We start from the raw sequence: 27124 nt of genomic DNA, 5'->3' as shown, positions 1-27124 counted from the left end.
GGCATTGAGAGCTGTATTGTACCACAGCACATTTTTGGTACCAGCATTTACCAGAGCTGGATTTCAGCGCAATGGCTTGTGCCATTTCAGCAGCTGGCTCATGGAATTGCTCCTACACTGAACATACTACCAACTGTGATCAGGATTCAGTTCCCAGTTTGTATTAGCCAAACACCAAGCAAGAAGTTGAGCAGTTGAGCACACAGAACAGGGGAGTCGGCCCAGCCAGCAATGCTGTACAACTAACTGACCCTTGTGCACCTCTGTCTTTGGCTGCAAGAAGTTTGGTGAAGGTACTCTGTCAGTACTTGGTAACTTTAGCAGATGACCCTAGAGCAATGACTAAGAAGGGAAGCATCAGGGCTAGAGCGTGCCAAAAGCAAAGGTCAAAAAGTACACAAGCATGCCTGTGCTGGAGGGCTTTCACTCTCTCCCCATACTCAACAGTTGTGTAGGATACAACCTCAGCATTAACCACCTGCACTGAAAGTAGACGAGTTTCCCATTTTGAAGCACTGACAAGAAAGGAGGCTTGTCTATATGCACTCCAAAGGCTGTGACAGATATAAAAGTAGTACAACAGTTCACAATGCTACAAGAAGACTACTAGTTGCTTCTAGTAACAGCTATGTCAGCTGCTAGGAAGAAACCTACTCTCTCCACCACAAACCTGCAGTGGCGGCACATAAGCAATAAAAAATAGCATACAACATTTGCTTTTCAAACACATTCAGTCTTTTAATTTTGCAATGTCTATAACACCCTCTTCCTACAAAATGCTGACCATGTGTAGAAAGCAGCATGCTTCACAAAAATTAAGTCAGCAAAATTATTCCTTACTATATAAGGAGAGAAAGTAAATTCCTGAAGTTGCTTAAGTAGGCATTGGCAGAAACGGGAATGAAACTTAAGGGGCTTTTTCTGGTGTTTTTTTTTCTTTTACATCCTGTACAATGTACTTTCACTCAATCACACCGCTGCTCTGCACACAACTTTCTCTTGCAGCAGTCTTTTCTACTGGTGGCAAGGACTGAAATGACCTCAGTACACTTAAAAATTAATTATTTTGTTTTCCTGGTAATTTTATTTCCTCAAAACCAATGTAGAGAACTGTTGTGATGAACAGTAACTGGGCAACATATGTAGTATTTTAAGTAGCTGGAATTTGATTTAGCTTAACATATATTGCTCAAGTGCATTAGCTGAAATGACTAACACAGAGATGAAGGTCTAGGTACCCTGCAGCATCTCACTGCTCGACACCACGCACTGAAGAATGGCAGCGTGCTGGCAGAGGGGGGAGTCTGGAGAGCCCACTGACTGAATCACAAACCGTGAAACAATTCTCCCATAGAGTCCAGGGGCTCATTCTTACAGCATTTAAACTGCACGCTTCCCCTGTGAATGAAGCCATGTAACACCAAGACACAACAGCAGCATTTCCTGCCAAGGAGCTTTTTCAGAAACACAAGCTCGGGTTACCCTGGCAAAACGAGGTGGATAACAACAAACACCAATGGTCAGGGTGTCCTGACATTTTTTCGTTCCAGACCCTGAGCATTTCTGTTGCTATGCCTTTTACTGATCTAGCTGTTCAAAACAACAGCTTTCTGTGGTGGTGTTCAACCTCTAACTCACCTGACTTTACAAGTTTCAGCCAAACTTGGCTAAGTTGATTTGAAGAACAAGGTAGAGTTAATGGCTTTTGGTTTTCTTTCTTTCTTTGGCTTCTTGGAAGTTTTACAAAAGCATACTGTCCTGGGGCAAAAGAACTGCTTTTGCTGTCCTAGTGAAAATATGCCTGTTACAAAGGCAAGTTACAAAGCTTAATATATTATATCACTGTTTGGACATGCACTGTAAAAGGTCAGAAAACTTCATCTAGCCTGAATCCATTCATGGACACAGGCATCTACAGGTACTGGCCTATAGGTCAGCTCAGGGCCTAAGGGAGACAGTGCATTTCACACCCTGTAACACCTATATATATATTTTTTTCCTCCTAACTACTCAGCTCCTATAAAACACACTTAAAAAAACCCCAAATCCTGTAACTGAAAACAGTGACACACTGAATCAAATGTGATCAAAAAGGGCACAGTGCACTCATAAAGATATTGGCTTTAACCATGTTTCAACCTGTACAAGCTACCCTTGCTGAGAACTAACGCTGAAACATGCCTCTATGAAAGGTGGTAGCTGCCATGTTATCACCACCTCCCTCCTCCTTTCCTCAGAAAGATGTAGAGCCACAAGAAGCAGAACAAACGTCTCACTGCAGCTGGGAGAAAGGAGAAACTAAAAAGGCTCAGCTGCTGGTACACAGAGTACTGCAGAAAACCTCCTGGAGGAGAGGGAGAGAAAATGAAAAGGGTATGCTCTAGTTACAGAGAAACCCAACAGAGGAATTTTACAGTGCATGTACTTTTTAAAAAGCCACACTTTTTACTTTAAGTCCATTCCATTGTACTTGCCAAAGGAAAGAAGGGAAACCTCACAGAGCGCCTGGAGAGGCTTCTCCTCAGGAAATCCTCCCATCTCTTCAGCCTGGGCTGCTGCTGCTGCTCAGGGCTGCCTGTCAGGCAATCTTTAGAAGCACGTTACCACGTCTGACAGCAAACCTCAGCCACAAAAGTTTCCAGAGGAGTTACCCTCCTCTGCGAGGTTTCTTATTTTCCCTACTGGCTGCACAGTGTTTCAGCACTCCGGTTAATTATATCAATGCTTAGATACAACTTCCCCTTCCCTCCCCCCCCCCAAAAAAAAGATGGTGTCTCAAGGCCCTGGCTGCAGGGAAATGGCTGCTGGCTTTAAATAATCCAGGTAGGGAGGCATGAGGAGGGGGACGAGGGACGGGCAGAAAGCATAGAGAATGCCCCCTCCCTTAGCTAATAGGGGTGCAGGCAGCCTCTCTGGGACCAGTTCCTGTCACTAATTAGGGTGCATGCAGGTCTTGGGGCTTCAAAGGGACATGGACTGGCCAGAGGGTGATGCGTGCAGGATGCATAGGGCCACAACTCACTGCAGTGGGACAAAGGGCCCTATTCTGGCTCCCCACAGCAGGACAGTTCTTACCGTAATTAGAAGACAAAGATGTCGGATCTGGGATTTTACATAACTGGGAGAGACTCTCCCAAGCGGGAGCCTCTCTCACACAATCGGTGGATTAAGCATTGTTTATTTTGCTGCAAGTAAACAATGAGGTGCTCCCAGCTCGTGGCTCTGCATGAAACAGTGCTCCCGGGGAGCACAAGGCTTTTCATCAAGCTTTGAACAGCTAACCCCACGATTTCAAGTTGCTCATTTGACAGTATCTGGAAGGGCAAAGGCCCACTCCGTGAATGAGCTGCTCCCAGGCAGACCCAGGGGCTGCCAGACAGCCCTGCCGTTCCTTAATGGAGGAACAGGACAGGAAGATGCTGCGGGAGAGAGGCTGTACTTCACCAAGAGCTCGGCCACAGCCTGTTTGCGCCACGGTTTACAAAGAGAGGCATGTTGAGGCTGACAGAGCATCATTTGTTTCTTGGTTGTGACAACACAGTCTGTCCAGGGCTGCCCACAGCAGTCGCTGTAAAGCAACTGCCAGAGCCAGAGCATCTGGGGCCTGAGGATGCACAACATCTGATACCTGCTGCACAGAAGTCCTGATCAAGTGACTTGAATTTTACAATGCTGGCAATAAAAAGAGACTGAGCGTGTTCTGCTCCCTGCCCTTTGCTCCTAGCACAGCTGCTCTCCTTTTTCATTTGTTTGAACTTTGTTTAAGTAGAGTTCTTCCTCTTAGTCTTCTACAATAAGGAAACACTGGGATTTGATGAATGCCTTCTAACACTTTGCAGTTTGCTCCCCTGCCACAAACACACCCATACACACATACCTCCTGCTCTACTATTCTAGCAGTGTTTTCTCTTCTCTTCAACTCCTTCACTTAAAAAGACACCTTCGTGCCTCACAAAAGGAATCATTTCAGTCACGTTAATTCAGGACTGAAAACGGCACACCACAATCAGCACTTTTTGTTGAATCCTGCAAACAGTCCTGCAAAACTCTGGGGACCAGGGTATTGCAGACCCTGCCTGCCTAGGACTTTCATCCTGCAGAGATGAAACAGTCACCTGAACAGCAGCCCAGACTGCTCTGCTTACCAGAGGATTTTCTGATAGGCTGGGGCAAGCAGACAGTGACATCTGACTCGTCTAGACCAGGACAAAAGGTATATTTTAAGCCAGATAGGTAATGCAAGTTGCATTTGAATGTGTTAGCTGACCAGGGAAAACCATGGCTTCCTTGTCTTGCCCTCTCTCTACTGAAATGTCTTAAGTTGCTAAAGCAAATATTTGACAAAACCCCCTTTGTCATTGTCTAGACAAGCCCTAAAGACCCAGTACTACCCTTAACTCATGCCCACAGAGCATGACAATCATACCTTTGATTTGGGGACACTTTTTAGCCTGTGCAGCTCAACACAATTATGGGAAGCAAAATCCATGTCAGGAGAATGTTACCCAACAGTAAGTCAGCTAATCCTAGGGAAAGAGCTACATGAAGAGGTACATGAAGAGACTGCTTGCACAGTGTCCTTCTGCTTTGCAGCAACAGACTGTAAAGCTCCCAGGCTAGAACGGTGTCCATTAAATTGTCTTTTATCCATCACCCAAAGCCAGAGAACCCTCCTGTCCACTCAGCTTCATAGCATATAGCCTAGCAAAGATGTTGTATCTTTGCAGAAACTTAGAAGTAAGGCTGGTAAATAACACAGCCACTTTCTCTAAAGTGCAAAGGGTACTCCAAAGTTATCTCAGAGATCTTTCAGTGGGGATACAGATCAACTGTTTCCATTTTGTTCTGTAATGAGAATTTACTTGATTGACTTCCAAAGCAGCAAACTTCAATTAAGTAACTATTATTTGCTGGACTAAGTTTAAGAAAGTGTTTTCCAAATCCCCTCCACATAAATCACAATTACAATGCCTTAAGAAAATAATAAAAAAAAAAAAGGTTCTAGACATATTCACCAGTCTTTTCTAATGAAGTAAACAAATAAATAAATAACGAACCCCAGCTCTGCTCCATCCCATTCTATTAAGACAATGTCTGCAGTAAAGAATGTTGACACTCAAAATGTCAAATTCTGCTACCTTCTGAAAAGATCACTTGAGAATCCAATGTCCTAAACAAGCCTGAAGCGCTGACAGGTTTTTGCAAATGGATAACCTGCTTTTGTAAAATAGCAGCTTTTGTACGTGTTGAAACTAGACTTGGAATATCCCTTTTGTATCTTCATGTTATCTGGCTCTAGTTTTTTTTCTATTAAAAAAAAAAACAACAAACAGGAAATAAAAAAAGCATCAGAAATCTCAGGAGCAATTACTTGAACCAAAACACAAACCCCAAGCACCTTCCCAAACAATTAATAGCTAATTTTTCCTTATTAAGAGATGCTGATTTAAGCCAAAACCCAAAACATTCCCTAACCTCAATAGGCAGAAAAGCATTACACACTTTGCAAAAGGTTTGGAACCAGAAACTCGTCTATCTCCACTCACTCCCATGACAAGCAGCAAAACTTCAGGCAGAAGAACCTCATGGGTTGGTACTTGAGTGGATTTATCTAGCTTTGCTTCCTGCTTTAAACATTTGCCATTTTATACAACTGTGATAAGTTGGGAAGGGAGGAAGGGGTGCTTTAGTTTCTCCTAAAAACATTCCCAGCTATTAACTGGCAAGATCTCTTGTATCTGGAAAAGTAAATAAGTAAGTAAGTAAGTAAGTAAATAAGTAAAACCTTCTAGCACACCGGTGACAAAAGATGAAGCAGAAAGATTCAAAACCAGTTCAAAATCAGAATGGGGGTCAGTTAGTAGTGCAGAGGTCTGAACAATGCTGGGTTTTTCTCCCCTCCCCAGCAGGCTCTCTGAGACCATCTGGCGACCAGAAATGCTCTCAAACCCACTTCTTACCTCAGTGAGTTATCTGGATGCGTCTCCATGTGGGACTCCAGCGCATACTTGCAATAAAAGTCTTTGAAACATACTGGACAATGGTAAGCGTCATCTTCTTTCCTATCCCCTTCACCATACTGACCATCCTCAACAACCTACAGAGAAAGGAAAAGAAAAAACCCTCACTGGACTGAATTTCAAGCAACAAACCAAACATGCAACCCATTCAAAGTCTTCCTCTTATAAGTAGAGCAGCGACTTCCATCTGTAACTTTGCTGCAGGTGACCAGAAATTGCTCATTTCGGCAACAGGGTGCGTGAGAGGCAGCGCATGTGAGAATACACATGGCAGGAAGGAGGCTCAACAAGAGATGAAGCACGCAGCGAAGTCGCAGATGCATCAGTTCTAATGAGAAACTGCGATCTGAACAACTCATAAGCCTGCATGTTTATATACCACTGAACCAGCATTCCTCCTCCTTCAGAGAGCCAGGCGAGCTGTCAGCCTAAATTATTTATGCCACTGAAATACTGCCAACTGCTAACTCAAGTGGTCCATGGAAAAGCAATGAACTTCTGCGTGTTTTCTATAGCCCTCTTCTGATTACAGGGAGGAAAAGCATGCACGGAAACAAGGCTACTGAGCTACATGGACCTGCTACCAGTTTGCCATTTAGAGACGAAGGAGAAAGGGTCGAGTTAATTTTGGCAGCCACCACACGTTTTGGATAAATGACTAAAATGCAATAAAATATTTCATAAACAAAACCCTAATGGAAATGTCTAGCCTTCGCATAAATATTTTCTGGTTGCTCTTGCAACTCAAATAATGCAGGATTATGCTACTGCAAAAGGGAAACATACTATAGATTTCTTTTTCTCCAGTCATAACAAAAATGCACTTAAGTTGTTTCTTAAGTAAACACTTTTTTTGAAGTTCAAATCACCACCCTGCAAGAATACTATAAATTAAACAGGAAATAAAACGGGGGAAAAAAAACAGCAGTAGTGAAAGAATAGCTTATCATCTTCTCATCCAACATTAGCTAATATATACAATCAATAAGCATATATGCAATCAATATGCTAAATGAGAAATTTAAACAGCAAAGAATAATAATAATTCTTTCAATTTCTGAATTAGAAATGCATTTTCCATTTCAGACAACACTGTTGGGTACAGAGGAAAAACAGGTATCTCAAATCATACAGGACTGCAATTAGACCAAATGTTAATATTCCAGTGCTGACTGCATGAGCACAACAGCCAAAAGCATAGGAGGCAGTCAGGAAAGGCTTTTGCTTCATGCCTGGTAACAAACCTTTTTTGCAGGTGTCCTTTCCTCTCTGTCCATCTCAGCATCTTGACTGAACTTCCGCTTTGAAGACAATCGCTTGCGCTTCAGCGGAGACGGGGGAGTTGTGCTCGCCGTGCTGTTTGGATCCTTCTCATGAATCTTCATGTGCCTGAGCAGGAGGGGGAAGAAGACACCATCAGTGGGAAAATCGGGATGGGAAGTCCACACCAATTTTAATGCCAACACCACTTCCAAGCTTTGCCTTCCAATGATCCCAGCACAGATCCCATGAGCTGCATTGCATACCCAGCGTGGGTCTTCACAGCACCCAGGAGTGTGGGGCTGTAGGCCATCACTTCACTACCGCCTGCACCTGCATCCATCCCGCATTACCCCCAGGCTCTTCAAATTTCAACTGCACACATGAAGTGGAAATAACACTGGTAACACTGTGAAGCTGCAGCAAGCATGGCTTGTGAAACTCTGTACTGCTAAAATGCCTTCCTCAACCCACATCCCCAGGACAAAGACTACTTACTGTCACAGTGACGCTGGAAAGGGGAAAAGAAAGCTCCACAAAACCTGCTTATATTGCTCCAGGTTAGAAGTACCATCACTGCAGGATGTTCTCAATCCAAACCCCAGCAGTAACTAAGACACCTAGTGTACTTCTTTGGTTCTTTGGTGCAGCACGTAAACCCAAATAACAAAATGGCTGAGGAAGCAATCTAATGCCCATACACTTGGCTCACTTGTCTCTCAGTTCGCTACGTTTGCAACCAAGCAAGATGCTCCCACCCAGTTCTCTTCAGTTACATGACACATATTACTTCACTTTTCTTTTTCCGAGTACTCAACGCTTAACTCGTACTTTTTAAAAACCAGATGCAGGGCTTTTTGCTTCAAATTAATAGTAGTCAAGGGCTTTTGACAGAAATCAAAATTAGGTTCCTTCATTCCAATACGCAACGGAAATTTTCCCTTCTAATAGTTACAGGTATAGTTGCATATAGTTGCAGGAGAGAAGTGCCCTCTGTGCATCTGACTGACTCCAAAGCAGCACAAGGCAGTCTGTGTTAATGGTATCTGGGCAAGCTCCTTCAGAAGCCACATCAGCCCAGCTCAGGATGGTGCCATTTCACTTGACTGCAAACCATCATGTTCAAACATGAGAGAATGTTGTAATCCAGGTGAGTCTTACACATCCTCACAGCTGCTTGGGAGTTATGACATAAAATCAATTTTAGTTTTGGATGCCAAGGGCATGATGCTGCAAGATAACACACTGGACCAAACTGACCCACGGGCAGAGGCTGCCAGATGAGTGTCTCCCAGCATAATACTTTCACAATCCCTGAATCTTTTAAGAAAGGGCAACTACATTACTGTCTCACATTACAGCCAGCTTCCTGAGGGTGTTATGCAGGAACAGCCTCCATTCAAAGTCCCAAACACAGCAGAACTGCTGCAAGATTAAAACGTCTGTTCAGCAAGTGCCTGTATTGTTCACCTACCCCCAGCATTTTGGGGAATCAAATTCAGCTCCCAGGCAACTCTCACAGGCCACAAAAACAAGAGACGGATGCTGTGGGCAGCTTACACTGTGAGAGGCTCAAGAAGAAGAGAACATCTGCATGCAGATGGCTGGTAAGAGACAACAGCCTGCAATGGTTGCAGATAAACTTGAGAAGCAATGGGAAACAACAGGCCAAAAAGGCAGTATCCAGTTCTGGAGGCAAAACAAGACCTGAACGGTAGTTTGCTGCAATATTTTTTTTAATACATTTCCTTCTTTTTAATAAAGATTGCCTTCCAGTTTTGAATCTTCCTCTTGCATATGCCTGTCTGTCCCCTCAACCCAAAAAGAGGCAGACACATGGTCTGTGTGCTTATCCTGCTGGCAGTTTGGCTGGTATCTAGCCAGTATGAGTTGGCCAGTCACTTTCAGAGAGGGAGAGAACGAAAGCAATCAAGCTAAATTCTATTCAGCCAGAAAACAAACAAACGACAACAAAAATACTGCTATACAAAAAGTATGGGACTTCTTGTCTCTATTTTCAAGTCTCCACTCTGTCAGAGAGAATTCCTGTTAGTAGATACCCAATGAAAATAGCTTCCTTAGGGCTAAGTTATATTCCCCTGCTCTTTGTCCATCTGCTTAGCTCTGCCTGTTTTGATGGAGCTGCACCTACAGGAGGAGGCTGCAACAGCACATCCACAGTGTGTGTACCAACAGGAGAAACTGCTGGTAATTGCAGATAACTCCAAGTCCAGCCTGCCACCTCTGCCTGCCTTGACACAAATCATGCAAACACGCTGGCTCCTGCAAGTCCCAAAAGCAGTTCAGCCACATCTGCAATAAAATGACTGCTAATAAGGCAGGGCTTGTTAACGTGGGTGCAGCAGTGCAGTGACTGGGCTTAGCTACACCTGGTGTTGAAGCCATCAGCAGCCTGCAGTTTTCCTTCCTGCATAGCCATGCACACTTTTGCCATGCCCGGAAAGCAGGAGCAGAATCCATACCCACAGCAAGGAATGTGGTAATCCCTTCGTGTTTTGGTTTTGCATATTTGAAAGGAAGCAGCCTGAGCTATTGAGCTATAAACAGGAAGACACCCTGACTGCACCTTTGACTTTTACTGTGTAGGTCAGATATCACAGACACCACGACAGCTCTCTGCATGCAATCATTAGGAAAAAGAAAAATCTGAAGCTAAAGCAGCAGGTTCCAGAGTTCTCCAGGAGAGTCGCAACCTGCCCACGTTGCAGTGAGCAGGTTTATTCCTTTGACAGGTTAAGCAAGTTTCACTACATCAAGTCAAGGGTGGAGAGGAAAAAGATTACTAGAGCTATGACCCAAGATAAGCAGGAAGATAAAGCCAAGCAGTACAAAGGATAGACACAATCTTCATCTCTCTCTTTTACTTTGTAACATGGATGTCATTCTGCCTCAAGAAAACATTTATCACCCAACTTCAGTTGAACTGCAGCAGATGCCAAGTCACATCCATAACCTTTCTGTTAAACGCTCCTTTCACCAGGGCTCCTTTTACTTTAAAAGTTTCCTAACTAAAATTAAAGGCGGGAATTAATGAAAGTATTTGTGCTGCCTCATCCTTTATCCTCCTTCAGAAGAGTTTGCCTTGATTGGATCTTACACTCAACATCGAAAATGTTCAACTTAACATCAAAAATGTTCACTGTTTAGCCTGCCAAGACACAAGGAGAACAGGAACAAAGCTGTGCTTAGAAGTTATTTTCCCATTGTGACTATAACAACATATTTTGGCCCAACAACACTGGCATACTTTGAATACGAAAGCCATGCTTGTAAGTCAGCCTGGCTTTCAGCACCTACAATGATAAAGGAAAACGATATGACACTCATCAAATCTAGAAGAAAAAAAAGATAAACGCTCAACACTTTAAGTGAAAATGGAATGCAAAGTAAGGCCATGCATGGAAATGCTCACATTCCGCCACAGACCTGTGTTACAGTAATAGCTGCCAGAGCACTGAAGTGACCGCCACCTCAACTCAAGAGAGATCCAGAGCTGCGACTGACGGAACTTTGCTTTTTCTTCTAATTTAAATTGACAAGCTGAGGCTCTGAGCCGCCCTGCAGAGCAACCCAAGAGCAGCAGACAAGCTCGGGATGGGGTGGAGCCCAGAAAACTGCACCTCAACTGCGGTCACCCATCTCCTCGGCACGCATGCATGCACACACTGCACACACACACTTGGACAGTACTGAAGGTGGAACACTGAAATGTTACTACGAGTCACAAGATGAAGCGATGGGGAGAAAAATTTATGCTAAACAGACTGCCCAGTACCACGAGGTAGCTAGCTTTGAATACTACCTCAGAGGAAGTGGTAGAACTTTATTTAGAATCATTTCAGACACAGAGCCAGAAAAATTTGCAAAGAATAATCCTGAAACAGCAAGAGAAAATTGTATCTTTTCCACACAAGGTCTGATTCACCTCTGAACTCTGCACGTTTAAGAACTGCTATGCAAAAAATGCAGATAACTCACTACACACTCTGCTTTTCACAGCACAGCTGTATGTGAAAAAGTTCTCGTGATCTGTTCCCTCCCCCTCACTAAAAGAATTTCACAGGTGAGCCAAGAGGATCCAACTGTGCTATGACTGTGTGCCAGTCAGCCCGCCCAGAATAATCTTATTTTTCAACTGCTTCACTCTGTTTCATTTCATCTTCCCTGGGAGAATCACCTTCCGCTTCCCCTCTTGTGCCACAACTTTCTTCTTCCCTCCGATGTCATGTGAACAGAATGAGCAAGATGACAGTTGCACCAGAATTCCCCAAGCTTCTGAAAAAGCAAATGGGCAGAAAAACTCTCTGTCCCAACACTGTAATGCAAAGCATGACTTTGGAAGGGTGAATATTGGACCAGAACAGTGGCAAGTGAATGCTTCAGCACTTTTCACTGAAGAAGAGACTTTTGTGAAAACAAACACATGCAGAGCTCAAGTGCCTCACTCCTTTTTTTCCCCTCGGGTGCTGTTGGATCAGTGCCTAAGGGAGGTGACTCACAGCGAGGGGAAAAAAAAAAGAGCATGTGTCCTGCTGAACCGATAGGCAGTTTCTATTGGTCACATCCCAATCTTTACTGCATCTCCAAAAAGGGTTGCTGTATTTTCTTAATGCAGAGGGGATTTGCATGTTGATCATATAAGCCTTCTGGAAGACTCAAAACAGGGCAGCCCACAGCTCCAATGCCAAAACCAGAACGTGGGAAGGTTTTGACTGGCTGGCTCAAGGCTAGAATGAGGAGTCAAAGCATCCTGAAAGAGGCAACTGCACAACGCAGCTGCTCCCAGCTCCAGGTCCCACTGAATTACGAATGAAACCAGGAGCTCCTGCTTTGCATGCACATAACCCCATCAGCACCCCTCTGGCTCCTAGGGAGGAAGCATCCTGCAGCATGTGTGGGAACCCCTTACCTCAGTCTACAGAGAGAAAAACCACACCATCATTGCACCCCAAGTTTTCACGGCTGCTGATGTGCTCCACGTCCCTAAAGAAAGGGCCTGCCTGCCTCAGAAGCCCAGGCAAAAGGATGGTGTGGAACAAAGGGTTGGATGTGCAGCCTATGAGCAGCGACCGCAGTTAAAGCCTCTCCCTTCTAACCACCAGCACAAGCAGTGCTGGCTTTCAGTCAAGCAGTTTATGCCAGGTAGGTCTGATTAGAAGGAGCAGCGTGTCCAGAGGGGAGCAGTAAGCAATTTCAGTGGGGCCCGGTTGGGAAAGTCCCAGCATCTAAATCAAGATTAATTCTTGAGCACAGGATCCAGTGCATGTATAAACACCCTCCTCCTCCTTCACAACTCCACTCCTGTGAAAACGCAGTGGGGAGGCCAATGAATCTGGGCATTATCAGCCCAGAGCGATCATCTGACAGTATCAAGTTCAAGTTCTGGCTTCATATCCCACATATTATTCTGAGTTTCTCCACTTTACCACTAGATGTACCCTACACACTGTTGCACACTGCGGTTCCTCATCTCCCTCGTGACTTCTTGGTATCAGAATCTAGAGAATGATTCTCATACATCTGATGCTTATCTAAAGACATCCAAACACTCAAGAGACTGAACCAATGCCTTCTATGCTTTACCTTATGTAAAATACAGTACTATTTTTATTTAAAATATTACTTTTTTTTTCCCCCAGAGTAAAGAGTTGCTCAAGTTCACCAAGCCAGCCTGGGAAGCCTGAACTGGTCAGATGCCCAAAGTACAGTTTAACTGATATAATTGCTTGACCTCTTCCATTGTTACCTTCCCTGAGATCTTTCACTTACTTTGCTAATTTCAAGTAACAGTAAATACTCCCTGAAGAATCAAAACAACATATCTTTAGTAATGTCCAGTGAATAGTATATTTATCATTCAACAGATGAGCAATTATCTTTGTTTAAACATGTGTGTATACATATATATATATATGTATATATATATATATATACACACACACATAAACCTTTTGTCTAAGCTTCAATTTTGCGCCACCATATCAGAACCAACAAGAGCTCAGGATGCATGCAAGCAGGTTGAAAACTAGACTGTGATGTTCTTCAGGCTCAGAGAGTAAGAGAAGACAGACTTCAAAATTGCACTGATGTCTCTACTGAGCAATTTCTGTGCCATGACACCTTTGTCAGTGTTGTTTTGTTCTGCTTAACAAATCTCACTTCAGCCCAAATGGCCTAGAAATGTAGGAATCATAGAATCATAGAATCACCAAGGTTGGAAAAGACCTAAAAGATCATCCAGTCCAACCGTTCACCTATTACCAATAGCTCCCACTAAACCATGTCCCTCAACACAACATCCAGTCTTTCCTTGAACACCCCCAGGGTGGGGGTAGGAAAACACAGAAGCTCCTCTTCAAGGCTTCTGCCATTTGACATACATGAGAAATAAATCCTAGACAAACAGAAAGCAGAGCAGCAGCATTTCTAGGAGCAATCACTTAATACACTGCTGCTAACCCTCTCCTTTGTGTCTCGTGAACATGACTGGAACTTAAGTCAAAAGTAACACTATACCCTTGGGTTAAGAAGTTTAGTCAGTTGTTTGTTTGTTAAAACATGCAGAGAATCTGTATCGACAATGTATTTCCAGTGCTAATTACAAACAGAAGCCACTTAAGAGAGCAATTCACTCAGCTCTTGCCAGTTGTAATCACAGGAACCAGAAAGACGCAGGTAATTTTGCAAATCAGACCCGATTTGTACTTGGATGAGTTTGTGTTTGTCTTCTCTTCTTGGCTCCTTCACTATTTTTATCCTCAAAACAACAAAAATGACCCCAGAAGCCCTCAGACATGCATGCACACTTCAGAGCAAACCGAAAGACACGCCAATACCGAAAGCTCAACCGTTTGGGAAATGCCTTTTTACAACACAAAACAGGTTTCAAGTACCACCAAGCAATCTGCTCTTAACCAGCAGCGAACGCTAAGGTGCGGTAAGGGACCAGCCGCAGCGCTGAGGGAGGGAGCCCTTGCAACACAAGCAATTCCGTCGAAAGAGCCGGGTGGGGCAAGCAGGTCCCGGGGAGGATCGGCTCAGGAAGCACTGACTCACTGTAGCCGCACGCCTGCAAGCAGGAGATGCTCCAGCACGCGCTCACCGGCCTGCAATCTCGCGGCGCAGTGGCACGGCTGTTATCCCCACAGAGGCCCCAGCGCTTGTGAGCTCCCTGTCTATCAGGGCTAGCAGGGCCCCGCGAGCCCCCCCCCACAGCAGCATTCCCCTCAGCACCCCTGGGAATTGATGCATCTCACAAGGCCACACTGATGTGCCTTCAGCATCCTCCGCGCAGCCTTCTGGGCCGTCTTAGGCTTGCTATTCTCCTGTGCAATGAGGCAAAGCAGAGCCAGCCTCGCAGCAGGGTGGCAGGCAGCATCATTAGGGTGACGTGAGCATTATTATTTAGCTGCGCCGAGACTGCCCGCGTGCACCTGTGGTTACATTCACATGACAGCCTAGAAATCCCTCTTCAGCGCTACCAGGATGGTCTGCAAAGTTAACCAGCGCCACGCAGCTGCCAATACATGATACCTAAGGATATACGATACATCTACATGCACACAAAGCATTTTGTATTTTTATCCTAGAATAAAATTTTGCTTTGCTGTGAATAAAGGCAAGTTGCATGCATGTGTGAGAGGTAAGATACCGATCTACACAGAATGTGGGGGGGAGGTACCATTTCTGAATAATTATGCTGTATTCACAGATATTTAAGCAACTACTTGCTACGCAGAATCAGCAAGTCAGAACAGGTTGAGATTGATACAACTGCATTCCCAGCCTGGCTCAAAGTCACTCCTGTTCTCTACTAGAAGTGTTGTCAGAACACCTCAAAGGAAAACAGGGAGACAAATATTTGCCTGATGATGCTGTGACAGGGAAGTGATTCAAAACATGCCTGTGAAGCACAGCTTACCAAAGGACAGCAAAAGAAAGCACCCATCTGCCCTTCACATCAAACCTTGCATAAGTGAGGTCAAAAGAGGCGAGAAATGCAGTGTGAGCCTCCCAGTATCACTGCACCCAACTGCCTGCAGCCTGCATTAAATTCAGAGCAGACCTAAATCAGCACTGCCAAATAGCGCATGGAGACTTCTAAGCCATAAGAAACCCTTTAATAAGTATTAAACGAGATCCCTCTGAGGCCCCCGTGCTTCTTTAAGCTTGGAGACAAAAGTTTATTAACAACAGTAAAACTAAGCAGGAATAAGGTTTTAAAAAGCGTACCAAAAACCTGGCCTGGGACATTTTGTACCGCTGTTTTCTCTCATCTTTCTGGAAACGTGTGATTTTCAGGCACCTCCTTTAGTTATCACGGTCTAAAAACTTACTCATTAACTTCAGAGTTGGTTTTAAACTACACATTGAAAGGAAACAAGTGTGATTAGATGGCAAGGACAATTGGAGCAGTATTAAATAACAGCATCGGGGAACAAAAGAGAGAGAAAATCAGAAAGGGATGTCAGAAGGAGGAAATGGTTTGTCCTAAGAGCAAACAGGGTTGGAGAAGTCCCAGGTACATCTTGCCTTCCCCCCCAGACCGCACCCCTTGAACAACCAAGCAAACGAGGCCTCCATGACTTCCCAGAAACAGGCAGAGCCCTCCCGCAGTTGCTGCCCTGTCACACTCCGCTGTTGAGCAATCCTGATGGCACCACACAGCAGAGAACAACTTGCTGCGTCACACAGCTCAAGGAGGAAAAAATAGACGGCCACAGCACTGCTGGGGACACGGTGCAGATGGAGCTTAGTACCTCCCCCCGCACACACGCCTGCAAACAAGGAAGCTGCACAAGATAACAGAGGCACATCTTTATGAAAGCAGGGTCTCCACGTTACCCTGGTATCAGTAGTCACCATGCAACTTGAGGGGCAAGGAAGTGAGGGTTATCGGGGCACGCACGAGCTGTGCAAACTTCTGCTCAAGCTGAGGGCAGAACCCCAGCACACGAGGCTTCACGTGTTTAGCCCATTTCCTCTCCTGTTCCTGAACATGTGGTCCTCCTTCCTCACCAGCAGTGATCTCACAGCACCAGGAAAAGGTTTCTCATCTTGTTCCACAGCTCCACTTTAGACAAGCACAGCAGCTGGAAACAGAAGTCCTGCACGACTAGCACTGCTTTAGAGGAATCAGCAGGAACCACCACAGAATGTGGGGATTTTGGGACGTCTTTCCACAAAGTGCACTGGAGAGCTGATGCTGAAGAATCACTAGAAATCACTGCAAGCATTTAGAAAACTTCAGCTGAAAGAGCAGCCTGACAAAGGCAGCACACTTGTTGATGCCTTCAAGAAAGCAAAAGCAGTGTTTGCACACTGTGTGCTGTTCACTTGTTGCATGGCATGAGCACTTGATCATGTCTTTGCCAAAGCTGTGCATCACACAGGTGAGCACTGCAGCTAAAAAATGAGCAGAAGGCCTTGGCTAAGACCATTTTTTAAAGTTAGAGAAGTTTCCCCAAGTGCTGACAGTCCGCTATGAATGAACAGCATATTTTTAAAAGAGGGGAAAAAAGAGAAAGGCAAAAAACCCACTGACCTGGAGAGGGGGTACATACTGCAATGTACTGGTTGCAGCACGCAGAGCTAGAACAGGTTGAGCGGGTTGGATACTTGGGGGGAGAAGAGGTAAAGCTGGAAGATATACATTAAAGGTGGAACGACAGCAACCACAAACAAGGTATAAGATTGACTTTTTCCTCCTCCTCTTTGTACTTGGCCCAGGAGTCTTTTCAGACAACACTGAGCACACTCATTAGGGAAGCGATGCAAGTATTTCCAACATGCACACACAACAGGCTAAGCAAGGATGACCTTAACATACAAACTTTCCCAGCAAACTTTCTCAGCAGCCAGCATTTACTATACAGAATTGCTCCAAAAAAAGCCAACCAGACAATGCACTGCTTGTTAACCTTGAGAGCTCACATCTCTGCAAGCCTCACGTTACCATCAGGCTTATGGCAAAGGACTAACTGGTTGCTGAGACCACCTGGATTTTCCAGTGCTTGCAAAGCTAAAGCTTCTATTTATTCTGTAACTCCTCAAGGTGAGAAGAAGAGGTAGCATCCCTGAGAATACTAAACCTTTGGAGGAGGTGATGTTCCCAAAAGGGTACTAATGCGGAAAGATCAAGGCCTGGTGCAGCCATGTGCTCTGCAACCAGGGTCTAATCTGTCAAGTGGTTTGTGCTCGTTTGAACTGTGACATGGTTAACAAAGCAGCACTAAGCTACGCTGAATGCACTCTGTTACACAGAGATTTATGTTACTGCCTGTGAAGAGGGTGGCATTACTCTGGTGTCAGACCACCTTCCCTCCAAGCACCACTTGCACCACAAACATCAGCTCACCACTGAAGGCAGCATCTCCTTTTTGCCTGCAGAAAACTAAAGCCTAAAAATCCACCACCTTACAAAGTACAAGTGCAGATTTAGATATTAAGGAAAGGCAGCGCACACGAAATCTAGGGCTGAAAAGCCAGTGGATTCTTTCTTATGTTTAGGTACTGAAGAGCTGTGGAGATGCAAGTATAATGTTCCTCATTGTGTATGCTTCAGCTCTCAAGAACAATAGAGCTAATTAAGGTTAGCATATAAATCTTAACTCCGCACTTCCTTGCTTCGCTTGATTCTAATCAGATCTCAACATCACTGTTTTTGTGTTCACTTCCTTAGCTGGTCTTTAATGATAACTGAAGGGGGATACTGTCCAAGGCTACAAGCAATGCTTAACATGCTTGAAATCATAGCATCTCCTTACAGCTCTCACGGCTCACACTGGTCCTGTGACACAGGAGCTCCTTTAGGTTAGCTTACAGCTGAAGATATCTACTTTTTATTTTTTTTGGAGCATCCTATTTACACATCACGTTAATTAAATAATGGTTTGTGTCAATCTTTACAAAGATGATCAATCTACTCAGCAACAGTGAGACAGACGAAAGCTTCTGCCTCGACTATTAAAAATAATTTGTCCTTCTCATTCTCACCAAAGACACAGAGAAACAGACTCTTACTGCTAGACACTGCTGTTGGAAAATCCTGGCCTTTTTCTTCCTTTTTGAAATCTTCAAAACACAGAGGTCTCAGCAGGGTACCAAACATTTACTGTGGACATCCCTGCTGACAGGAGAGACCAAAAACATTTCTCTCCATTTCCCCACCTTTATTTACAAAACGTATTAATGAAAATGTAAGAAACAGTTTTCAACCACAAAGAAAACTAAAACAGGTATCATATCTCACTTGCCTTCTACAGCTCCGGTTATCAATTACTAGAAGCTGCAATTAGTCCTTTGTGTTAGTTATCCCTGCTCAAGAATTAGGGCACTTGTATTTGCTGAAGCTTATCTTTTACTAGCATGCTGACAGCGGTTAAATCATCCCCCACATGTAAGGAATGGATTTGAAAGCCTGTAATACATCCTGCTTCTTCGTATTTAAGGGCGCTGAAATAAAAGCTCCTCAGGAGATGACCAAAGAGACATTTCCATTGTGCAAGACAATAAACAAGGGCCTTTTCACACATGTGAAGTGTCAGTCATTTTCAGTGTGGCGAGTTCCTTAGGCACTCGCTTTTAGCTTCAAGATTTTATGTGTCCCATCTCCCAAAGCTACCAAAAATTTAACACCAAATTTCCAATTGGCCATCTGTGCACCAGAAAACAAACAACACTGTAATAAGACAGTTCCCTTCTGAGAAGCAAAACAACAACAAAAACAGTTCACCGTCCCATTTGGCCAGACTCTGCCTCCAAAAATCTCCATATTAAACAAATGCCAGACTGCACGCATGTGCTACACTGCAGAGATCCTATTTGTACTTTGAAGCTGGGCATTGTTACTGCACTGCACCCCACAAAGCACACACAGCTTACTGGAAGCAAGCCAGCATCATAAATAACATAGGAGAATTCACAGGTGGAACACAGGGAGAGGATGGATTTAGCCAGATCTTGAAGACACTCTGCGTATTGGATGTTTGGGATGTCACAGGCAGCCTGTATGCATGCCTGTCTGTAAAACACAGATCTTTGCTAAAGAGAGCTGGGAAATCATCAAAATTTATGAATCTCAATCCCTGTGCTATTCTGGGAATACAGCATTCACCTTCCAATCAGTATATTAAAGGCTTTACTTGCTGGTGAAGGAGGCTGACTAAAACATCAGCATTCACAGGTTACCCTCCAGCATGTGCATTTTCCATTTTTTCTCCAAAAACCCTCACTCTACAACACGTGCATACACATGAGGTGTTGTTCCAAAAATTTCAATAGCAGAGCAGTACCATGCATGGATAACAAAACCAGCTGTTCTTCTCTTGACACAATGTTAAAAAAAAACAACACAGTTTGGGAAAATTCTGTAACACGGGGAACAAGACTGAGAAAGAAAGTGTCTTCTTAATTAAAAGAAGAAATACCTTCTTTGATAGGACCCTTTGTAAGCATGCTTCAAAGCATAGCTTCTGCAATCCAGATCTTCCAATTTGATTTTCAAAGACTTCTGCATGTGGTTGTTGCATGTGGTGTTTTGCATGTGCCAAAAAAAAAAATCTCCAAACTCGGAGACCTGTTCTTGAGACAGCACATAAACAGCCTACGAGTAAGATGTCACTAAAATGCCACTATGAAAAATTTTGCCAGGCAGGGAGGAAGGACAGAAAGAAGGTCAATAACTGTGGCATTCTGGTTTCATAAAGAACACTTCAGTCAGTTTGCATTATCACACACACATACAGCCTGGTGAACACCAGGCATAGACACTGCAACTTAGTTTACCAAACTTGGGAAGTTGTGGTTGAAAGACATGCATTTTCCCTTAACTCTTTCCAAACTTGCCATGGAGCCTGTAATTGCTACCCACTGGAAACTGGCAGGAAGGTCATTTCTCACCTCTCTTCTGGCATTTACATCCTATTAATGTTTCCAACTTGCGTGGAGAACGTGTCTCTGGCAGGGATGGAAATCTGATTTTAAAGTGATAGGTACAGACCATCCTTAGTTACAGAAACAAAAAAAGAAAAAATAAAAAAAAAAAAAAAAAAAAAAAAGAGCTGTTGGCAGTTGTCTCCTACCCTGAAGGAAACCCATTTGGAGCAAGTGGAGGCATCACTCTTCCCCCTAAAGTCAGATGCATGTTCTACTGGAATGCAGCACAGTAAGTCAAGCAAACTCTTTTCTCTACCTTAAGGCCCCTTGCTAAAGCTTATGAATCACCACCACCACCACCAAGACCCCCATCAGCAGACTAACTCATCTGTTCACATTTTGGGGACATGCAGTGGTGGAGATAGAACAAGAAGCTTGCAACTTCCTGTTTGGCAGCAGAAGCAGGACCCAAAAGAGCTCCTCAGAGTTGGCGTGATTCACAGATGAACTCCTTAGAGAGCTACAGTGATAGTACAGATGGAAAGCCTTCAGTAAATGCAAGCTATTGATTTCAGACACTTCTTTGGAAATCCCCAGACTTCTCAGAGTCACAGAAAACTCTTTATACACACACACCTTCTTTCCATAAGAGTTTATGCTCCTGCTAGAGATCTGAGAGTATCCAGCTTTAATTCACTGTGACCAAGACAAAGCTGCAGAGTCTGTGTCTCTGGTGGAGAAGTGTGAGGATTAGCATGCTCTGTACTACACATTTTCTTATGTACAGATCACAGTGCCACTCTAGTTACAGCAATTTAGAACTCAAGATTACTCTGATCTCCCATCCTCTGAATTCCTAAAAGTCCCAAAAAACAAGCCATCCAAGCCCCACATCAGGCCCTCACACTACAAGGCTTGCTCCTTCTAGCTCTGCTCAGAAAGAAGCTTGTGTAAAAAAGGCAGTGTCCTCTCCAGTTGTACTTCTCAGCAAATCATGTTTCCGGTGTAGATTCCAAGCATGGATGGATCTCCCAGTTATCACACACTGCAACACCCCTCCTCAAATGGGAGCAGCAGCACTGAGATGGAGGCAGCTAGGCTGACAGCACATTCAAAGGAATGAGGGAATCAGCTTTTCACGCTATACATTGAGCACTCTCCAGAAATCCTTGCTCTCTCCAACTGTGACTGTCCCCATTGGAGGCTCAGGTCACTCTGGAGCAATCTGGCAGCAATAAGAGAGCTTTCTGAGATGCCCTGAGCTCACAGTTCCTTGTTGAAAATCCTGGCCAAGAGTCATACTGGTCAGAAAAGGAAGCAGGCTTTAACCTCTTTTACTGAATGGTGCTGCACACGAGAACCTTCCTTCTCCACCCCTCTATTTGCAGTGCCCATTCAACTCGACTTGTTGACAAGGAGCCAAGGAGCACAACAAAAAGAAACTGGACCTTATGTGAGAGGCTCTGACTCATTTACAAATGAAGTGTTTGCTTGTATTGTGGGAGTCAGGAAGGGCAGCATCAATTTAACAGGTAAAGAGCACAAGCAACACCCCAGCACAGCTAGAAGAAGGCAGACAAAACAGTGTTCTCACTTGACAAAAACTAGGTATTGCAACAGAATCTTGCTGCGATGCAAAAAAAGGGAACAAATTAGAGCTATGGAGGGTTTTTAATCCCTCCACTTAATAAATAGAGGGGAGAGAAAAATTACTTTTTAGGAAGATTGTGGCACTGATACTTCCTAACGGCAAAAAAGCATCTGGAACTTTTCTCCCCTCTTCCTCTGCTCTGCTGAATGTCTAACGGCCTGGCTGCTAGAAGTGGAAAAATGGATCCGAAATTTCATGCCCTCAGAACAGAAGTAAGCACTCTGGTGGCACAGCATTGCCCTTGACGAAATTAATCCAATGGATTTTTTACCCCTAAGTGGTATTTTAGAAGGTCCAGTTTAAAAAGACAGTATGGACAGTTAAGAAAGAGCCAGAATGAGGCACAGGGAAGAAAGAGAAGACAGAATATATGCAAGATGTGTAGACACATTCTGCTCCCATTCAGATCCCAGCAGACTACATTCTCCCTCACTCCAGTCCCAAGCACTGAGCATATTTGGTGCAAAAACAGCACTATGTGGGAATGCTCAAGCTCTGCTGATTCTTTAGCAGAACTTCCACAGCTTTCTGTTAAATTCAGTTCTCTCCCCAACTTCACACTTTGTGAGACTCAGAAGGAGGACATAAGAAACCCTGTTCTCTGTTGGTTTGGGCATATATCAGCCACTATTTGGATACTCTAACATGAAACTAAGGAATAAAAGAATTGTGTGCATCAGCAGGGAAAGATGAGCTGGCATTCTTGCCCCACCAGCCAGCTGGCACAGAAGAACAGATGTGGTACCACCATCAGCAAGGCCTTTGGAAGCAGTCCACAAGGCAGGACGTGGCAAGCAGGCCCCTGCTCCAGAATCCTGAGGCAGAAGGTTTTGATCGTGATATGAAAAGCATTCATCCATAGCACTGAGACTCGGTGCTACAGCCAGACCTGTGGTACCTATGGAATAATTTCCTTCAGACCATCTTAGACCAGAAATACCTGTTTCTGAAGGAAGTACCTAGTGTGCAAAATCAACACCTTCCTTTTGAGTTTGTCACAGTACCAGATAACAAATTTCATTTCATTTTGTATTTATCCTCATCTGCCTACTTGTACATTCATGTTTTTCACTACGGCACCAGGATTCACTAGCACAGCCTGTTACAGCATCAAGAGATGGTTATTCACTGCAAACAATTGGTTTGGCACCATCCTGCCCACCAGCACTCTTCCTTAGCAAAACTACCCTGTTTCAGTAGGCTCAAGATGTTTCCTGTCACAGGCCTGGGGCCACCTGGTGCAGCATCAGTGAGCTCAGCAACTTTGCAGTGTTCCACTGTGCTGCTGCAATGTAAGCCTACACAAAGAGGAGTTCTTCAGAGCAGACAGGAGCTGACACCTGTCAGATGGAAAGAGCTTGCAACAGAAATCTGTTCCTTGCACAATTTAGGTTCTTCCTAGCATGGGCAGTAAACAGAGCACTCTATCCTGGCAACATCAGGCAAAACCCCATTAAGAGGAAAACTTTCAAATGAATAACCTTGTCATCAGAAGGTTTTGATCTACAGTTACTTCTTTTGGGCAAGTCACTCAGTCTGGCAGATTTACTGCTAAAGCACGATAAGAGTTGCTATACAGGGAAACCTTGATAAGCAAAGGATACTACATCAACATCTGGCAGGCCTGGAGTGAAGTCCCACAGGAAGTCTCCCTGCTTCTGGAGAGGATGAGGAGATGCCTAATGAGAAAAAAGCTAAAACAAACCCTGCAACCTTCAGCAAGCAGCCTAGTGAGGAATAGGACACAATGGTGTCCAACATGAGGGTCTGGGTGCTGAAATTCATCCTCTGGTGCCAATACTGGCACCAGCTGCAACTCAGAAGCTGCCCTGCCTTCCTGAGGAATGACCCAATTTGGAAAACGTGGCTCACAACTGACTCAGTAGAGACAGACATGATTTATTCAATGCCCAAAGCCATTATCTCCTCTGAGCATCTTCATGTCTTCCTCTTCTCATCTGATGTTTCTTTCTCCATCCCTCCTCAATTCTGACTGAGTAGAGGTTAAATGAACACAGAGATAGAAAATTTCACACATTCCTATTTCTCCATTTTCATGGGACTGCTTAAGCTGTCAGTAAGATCCAGAAAGAGGCAGAGCTGCAAGCAGATACTGCTTCCTTTGGGTAGGATTATATTATCTCTGCTCGCTGAAATAACTCCTTCCATTCCACCTATAGCATACTCCTTGGAAAACTGTTGGTAATAATCAGTGAAACAAGGTATCTTCCCACCCACACAGAATCAGTTCATAACCATCACTTATCACAATACTTACAAGCAGCGTTCCTTTCCCCCACTTATCTTCCACTTTTTTGTAGGTTGTAAATGCTTTGACATGGGGGCGAAAGCTACCTGGGAATTCACAAACTCTTAATCAGTTCTGAGGTGCTCCACCCATGCAAATAAATGAATACTGAACTGGAAGATGTGAGAGGGGAAGGACCATACAAAGAGTGGTGAGGTACTGGAACAGGTAGTCCAGAGAAGCGGGGGAGACACCATCCCTGGAGGTGTTAAAGGAAACGTGTAGTGTGGTACTTAGAGGCATGGTTTGATGGGCAATATTGGTGGTGGGTGGATGATTGAACTAGATGACCTTGGGGATCTTTTCCAATTTAATGATTCTACAATTCCAGAGCAGTTTTAGAAATGCCCATCAGGAACAGGGGCACCTTTCTATGGAGCAAGAAGGCACCAGCCAGTGGGATGGCCCCAGCCAGGACACTCCAGGCACTGCTGGAGTATTAAACACAAATCTATACTTTCTCCATCCTGTAAAATTAAGTTTTATTTCATAGGGCTGTCCTAGAGCTGTGTTACAGCTAGTAATAACTGTAACTAACCGGTAAATTCTGTTTGGTCCCATATGGAGCCAGGAGTTGCATTTGATGATCCTCATGGGACGACTACAAATTTGGATATTCTATGATTCTATGTGATTTTACATTGTTCCCCTAGTTGTCAACTGTTGACATACTGCTAAATCCCTATGAAGGAAACTACACTAATTATGTTTGGACACTGGTCACAGATAATTTCCTGAATCTGTAGTTCAGTAAGTTGCCTACAGAGCAAGTAGTGATGTATGTATTTACAAATAAGATTGATTATTCTGAAGAGGCATCTTCACAGTGGCATTTGGATACTACACTGCTTAATATTCACCACAGATGCCCCAGTACAACCATTTGCATCTGCTACTCAGAAGCTAGAGTTCCTCTACATTAGAAGTTCCTCTACAGCTTGGCTATGTATTTTTATCCTTACAGAAAAATCCATCCTGTTTTCAAAATAATAATAATAATAATAAAACCAAAACAGCAAAACTTCTGGATATCCACAACAACTGAATACTACGCGAGGAGAACCAGAAACCCTTTCTCAATTTTGGCTCCCTTCCACAACATAATCATCCCAGCAGTTGTAGAGTGTGTGTGAGTTTGTGTCACACCGTACTTGTAGATCAGTCCATGTAAGGGTCTGTAGTTAGCTTCAAAGCTCTTCCAAGGAAACAAACCCAGCCCTCTATCCTGTAGTGCTTTCCAAACTCCTGGGTCACGATCAGCACTCACCTGTGCATGTTTCCATTGGTGGTGAAGGACTGTCCACACACTGAACATTTATAAGGCCTTTCACCTGAGTGCACCAGCATGTGGCGATCAAGGGAGCTCGCTGAGCTCAGAGACTTTCCACAGATGCTGCAGGAATGGTCTGTCCCTCCAGTGTCAGTGTTATGCTAGAGAAAGCAATGATTTTTTTTCATTGAATGACTCTTACACAGTGTGAGTAAAATATCAGAGAGAACTGTAAACATCTTAAAAGTAGCTTCACAGAGCCACGTGACACAATAGCTTATATTAAGGTGTGCCCCATATCCAGCTCTTTCCCACAGCTATCCCCCTTAACTCCACCCCCTCCCTTTGCTTTAACTCCTTAATGCAGCTGCTTTGTGCAGCCTGGAATGCCCACCACCCGCTGCACTTTCACTGGGTGTGCAGCAGAAAAGGATAGAAAGGGACCCAGCAAAACCGATCCAACAAGTGGGACCTTGGAATGTGTTAAGCTATGCAGCACATTGGGGTAGGGTAAATGGTAAGGGGGAAAGAAGAAAGAGAATGTAATTATAAACCTGATTTCAGAAGATGCTTAAAAATACTCTTTAAAGATATTAATTTCAAAGTGACTGTGTAGTAAGAAAACAGAAAAACAGAAGCAAATGCCTCTGTTCTACAGGGAAAACATGGCTATCAGCCACTGTGTTATATGTACCACTCGTTTTTGCTTGCATTTAGAGAATTGAACATTTCTTCACATACCAAAAAACAAAACAAAACAAAAAAACAAAGAAAAAAAACAAAAAAAACCCACCCAAACTAAAATCAAATAGAGAATAAGAAAAAAAATTAAATAACAGTTACAGCACAGAAGGGAAAACGGAAGTAATGAGTATCTAGTGGACTCAGAGTGGTGAACCACAACTTTAACATCCCAAGGAGAACTTTCTGACATAGAAAAAGCCAAAGCTCCTCGTAACACATTTTCATGTTTCAAGAGGAGCAAGATGAGGCCTGTATCTGACAAAAATAAAGAGCATCATACATTTGAAATGGGTATTTTAAATTCTGCCTCCCAAAATTGCTGTACGTGTAAAGGACAGAGAGGCTCTTAACACCAAGATGATTTTAAAGTTGTTTCTTCCTGCTTCTTATCTGTATGAGCAGTAAAGGGAACTGTATTCAAACAGGACAACAAAACAGGACTTATGCCTCATGATGGAATTGGTTTTCCGGATCCTTAGGATACCTTAAGCTGTGCAGAACAGGACACACATCCTTGTTTGAGCCACTGAGGGAGTAGGGAGGGGAAGGAAAGGAGAGAAAGAGAGGAGAATTATCCACCTCCTGGTTGATGGTTTTTTTTTTTTTTTTTTAATTAATACCAGGGGAAAGCTTGAATAAAAGCAAAACAATTGTGAAAAGTTATATACAGGCATTTCTGATTTGCACATGGAATTGCTTTTCACTACTGCAAAATGCACGCTGGCAATTGAGACACTCAATAAAATAGGGAATCGAGAGCTCTAACTTTACGTACCTGACGAATGTGCATAGTTAGCTGGTGCTGTGTAGTGCAAATCTTTTCACACAGAGGACAGGTATAGGAAGACTTCTCTTCTTTTGTTTCCTGTGAAGAAAACAACAAAGAAATCAGATATTAAAGAACTGGAAAGCTGTTACTGCTATGGATGGAAAAAGTACGAGCCATCTCCAGTACAAAAGGCCACTGCTAACAG

The 27124-nt window shown here is 43.9% G+C and overlaps 1 protein-coding gene across 4 annotated transcripts in view; it reads right to left on the bottom strand.

Moving 5' to 3' along the window:
• RREB1 (ras responsive element binding protein 1) overlaps window positions 1-27124 on the bottom strand; it is a 121038-nt gene that overhangs the window by 32566 nt on the left and 61348 nt on the right. For all 4 annotated transcript variants that reach the window (XM_042808907.1, XM_042808904.1, XM_042808905.1 and 1 more), the window contains exons 4-7: window positions 26926-27015; window positions 25404-25567; window positions 7265-7409; window positions 5961-6097 (exon numbers count right to left, since the gene is read on the bottom strand). In XM_042808907.1, the coding sequence (XP_042664841.1) occupies window positions 5961-6097; window positions 7265-7409; window positions 25404-25567; window positions 26926-27015 (536 nt within the window). The remainder of the gene's footprint in view (window positions 1-5960; window positions 6098-7264; window positions 7410-25403; window positions 25568-26925; window positions 27016-27124) is intronic.

Source organism: Centrocercus urophasianus, unplaced genomic scaffold (genome assembly GCF_019232065.1).
Source record: "Centrocercus urophasianus isolate 14NV4802_14NV808 unplaced genomic scaffold, USGS_Curo_1.0 seq_11, whole genome shotgun sequence".
NCBI lineage: Eukaryota > Metazoa > Chordata > Aves > Galliformes > Phasianidae > Centrocercus > Centrocercus urophasianus.
The sequence above is the reverse complement of the archived record's forward strand: the minus strand, read 5'-3'. Positions and strand labels throughout refer to the sequence as shown.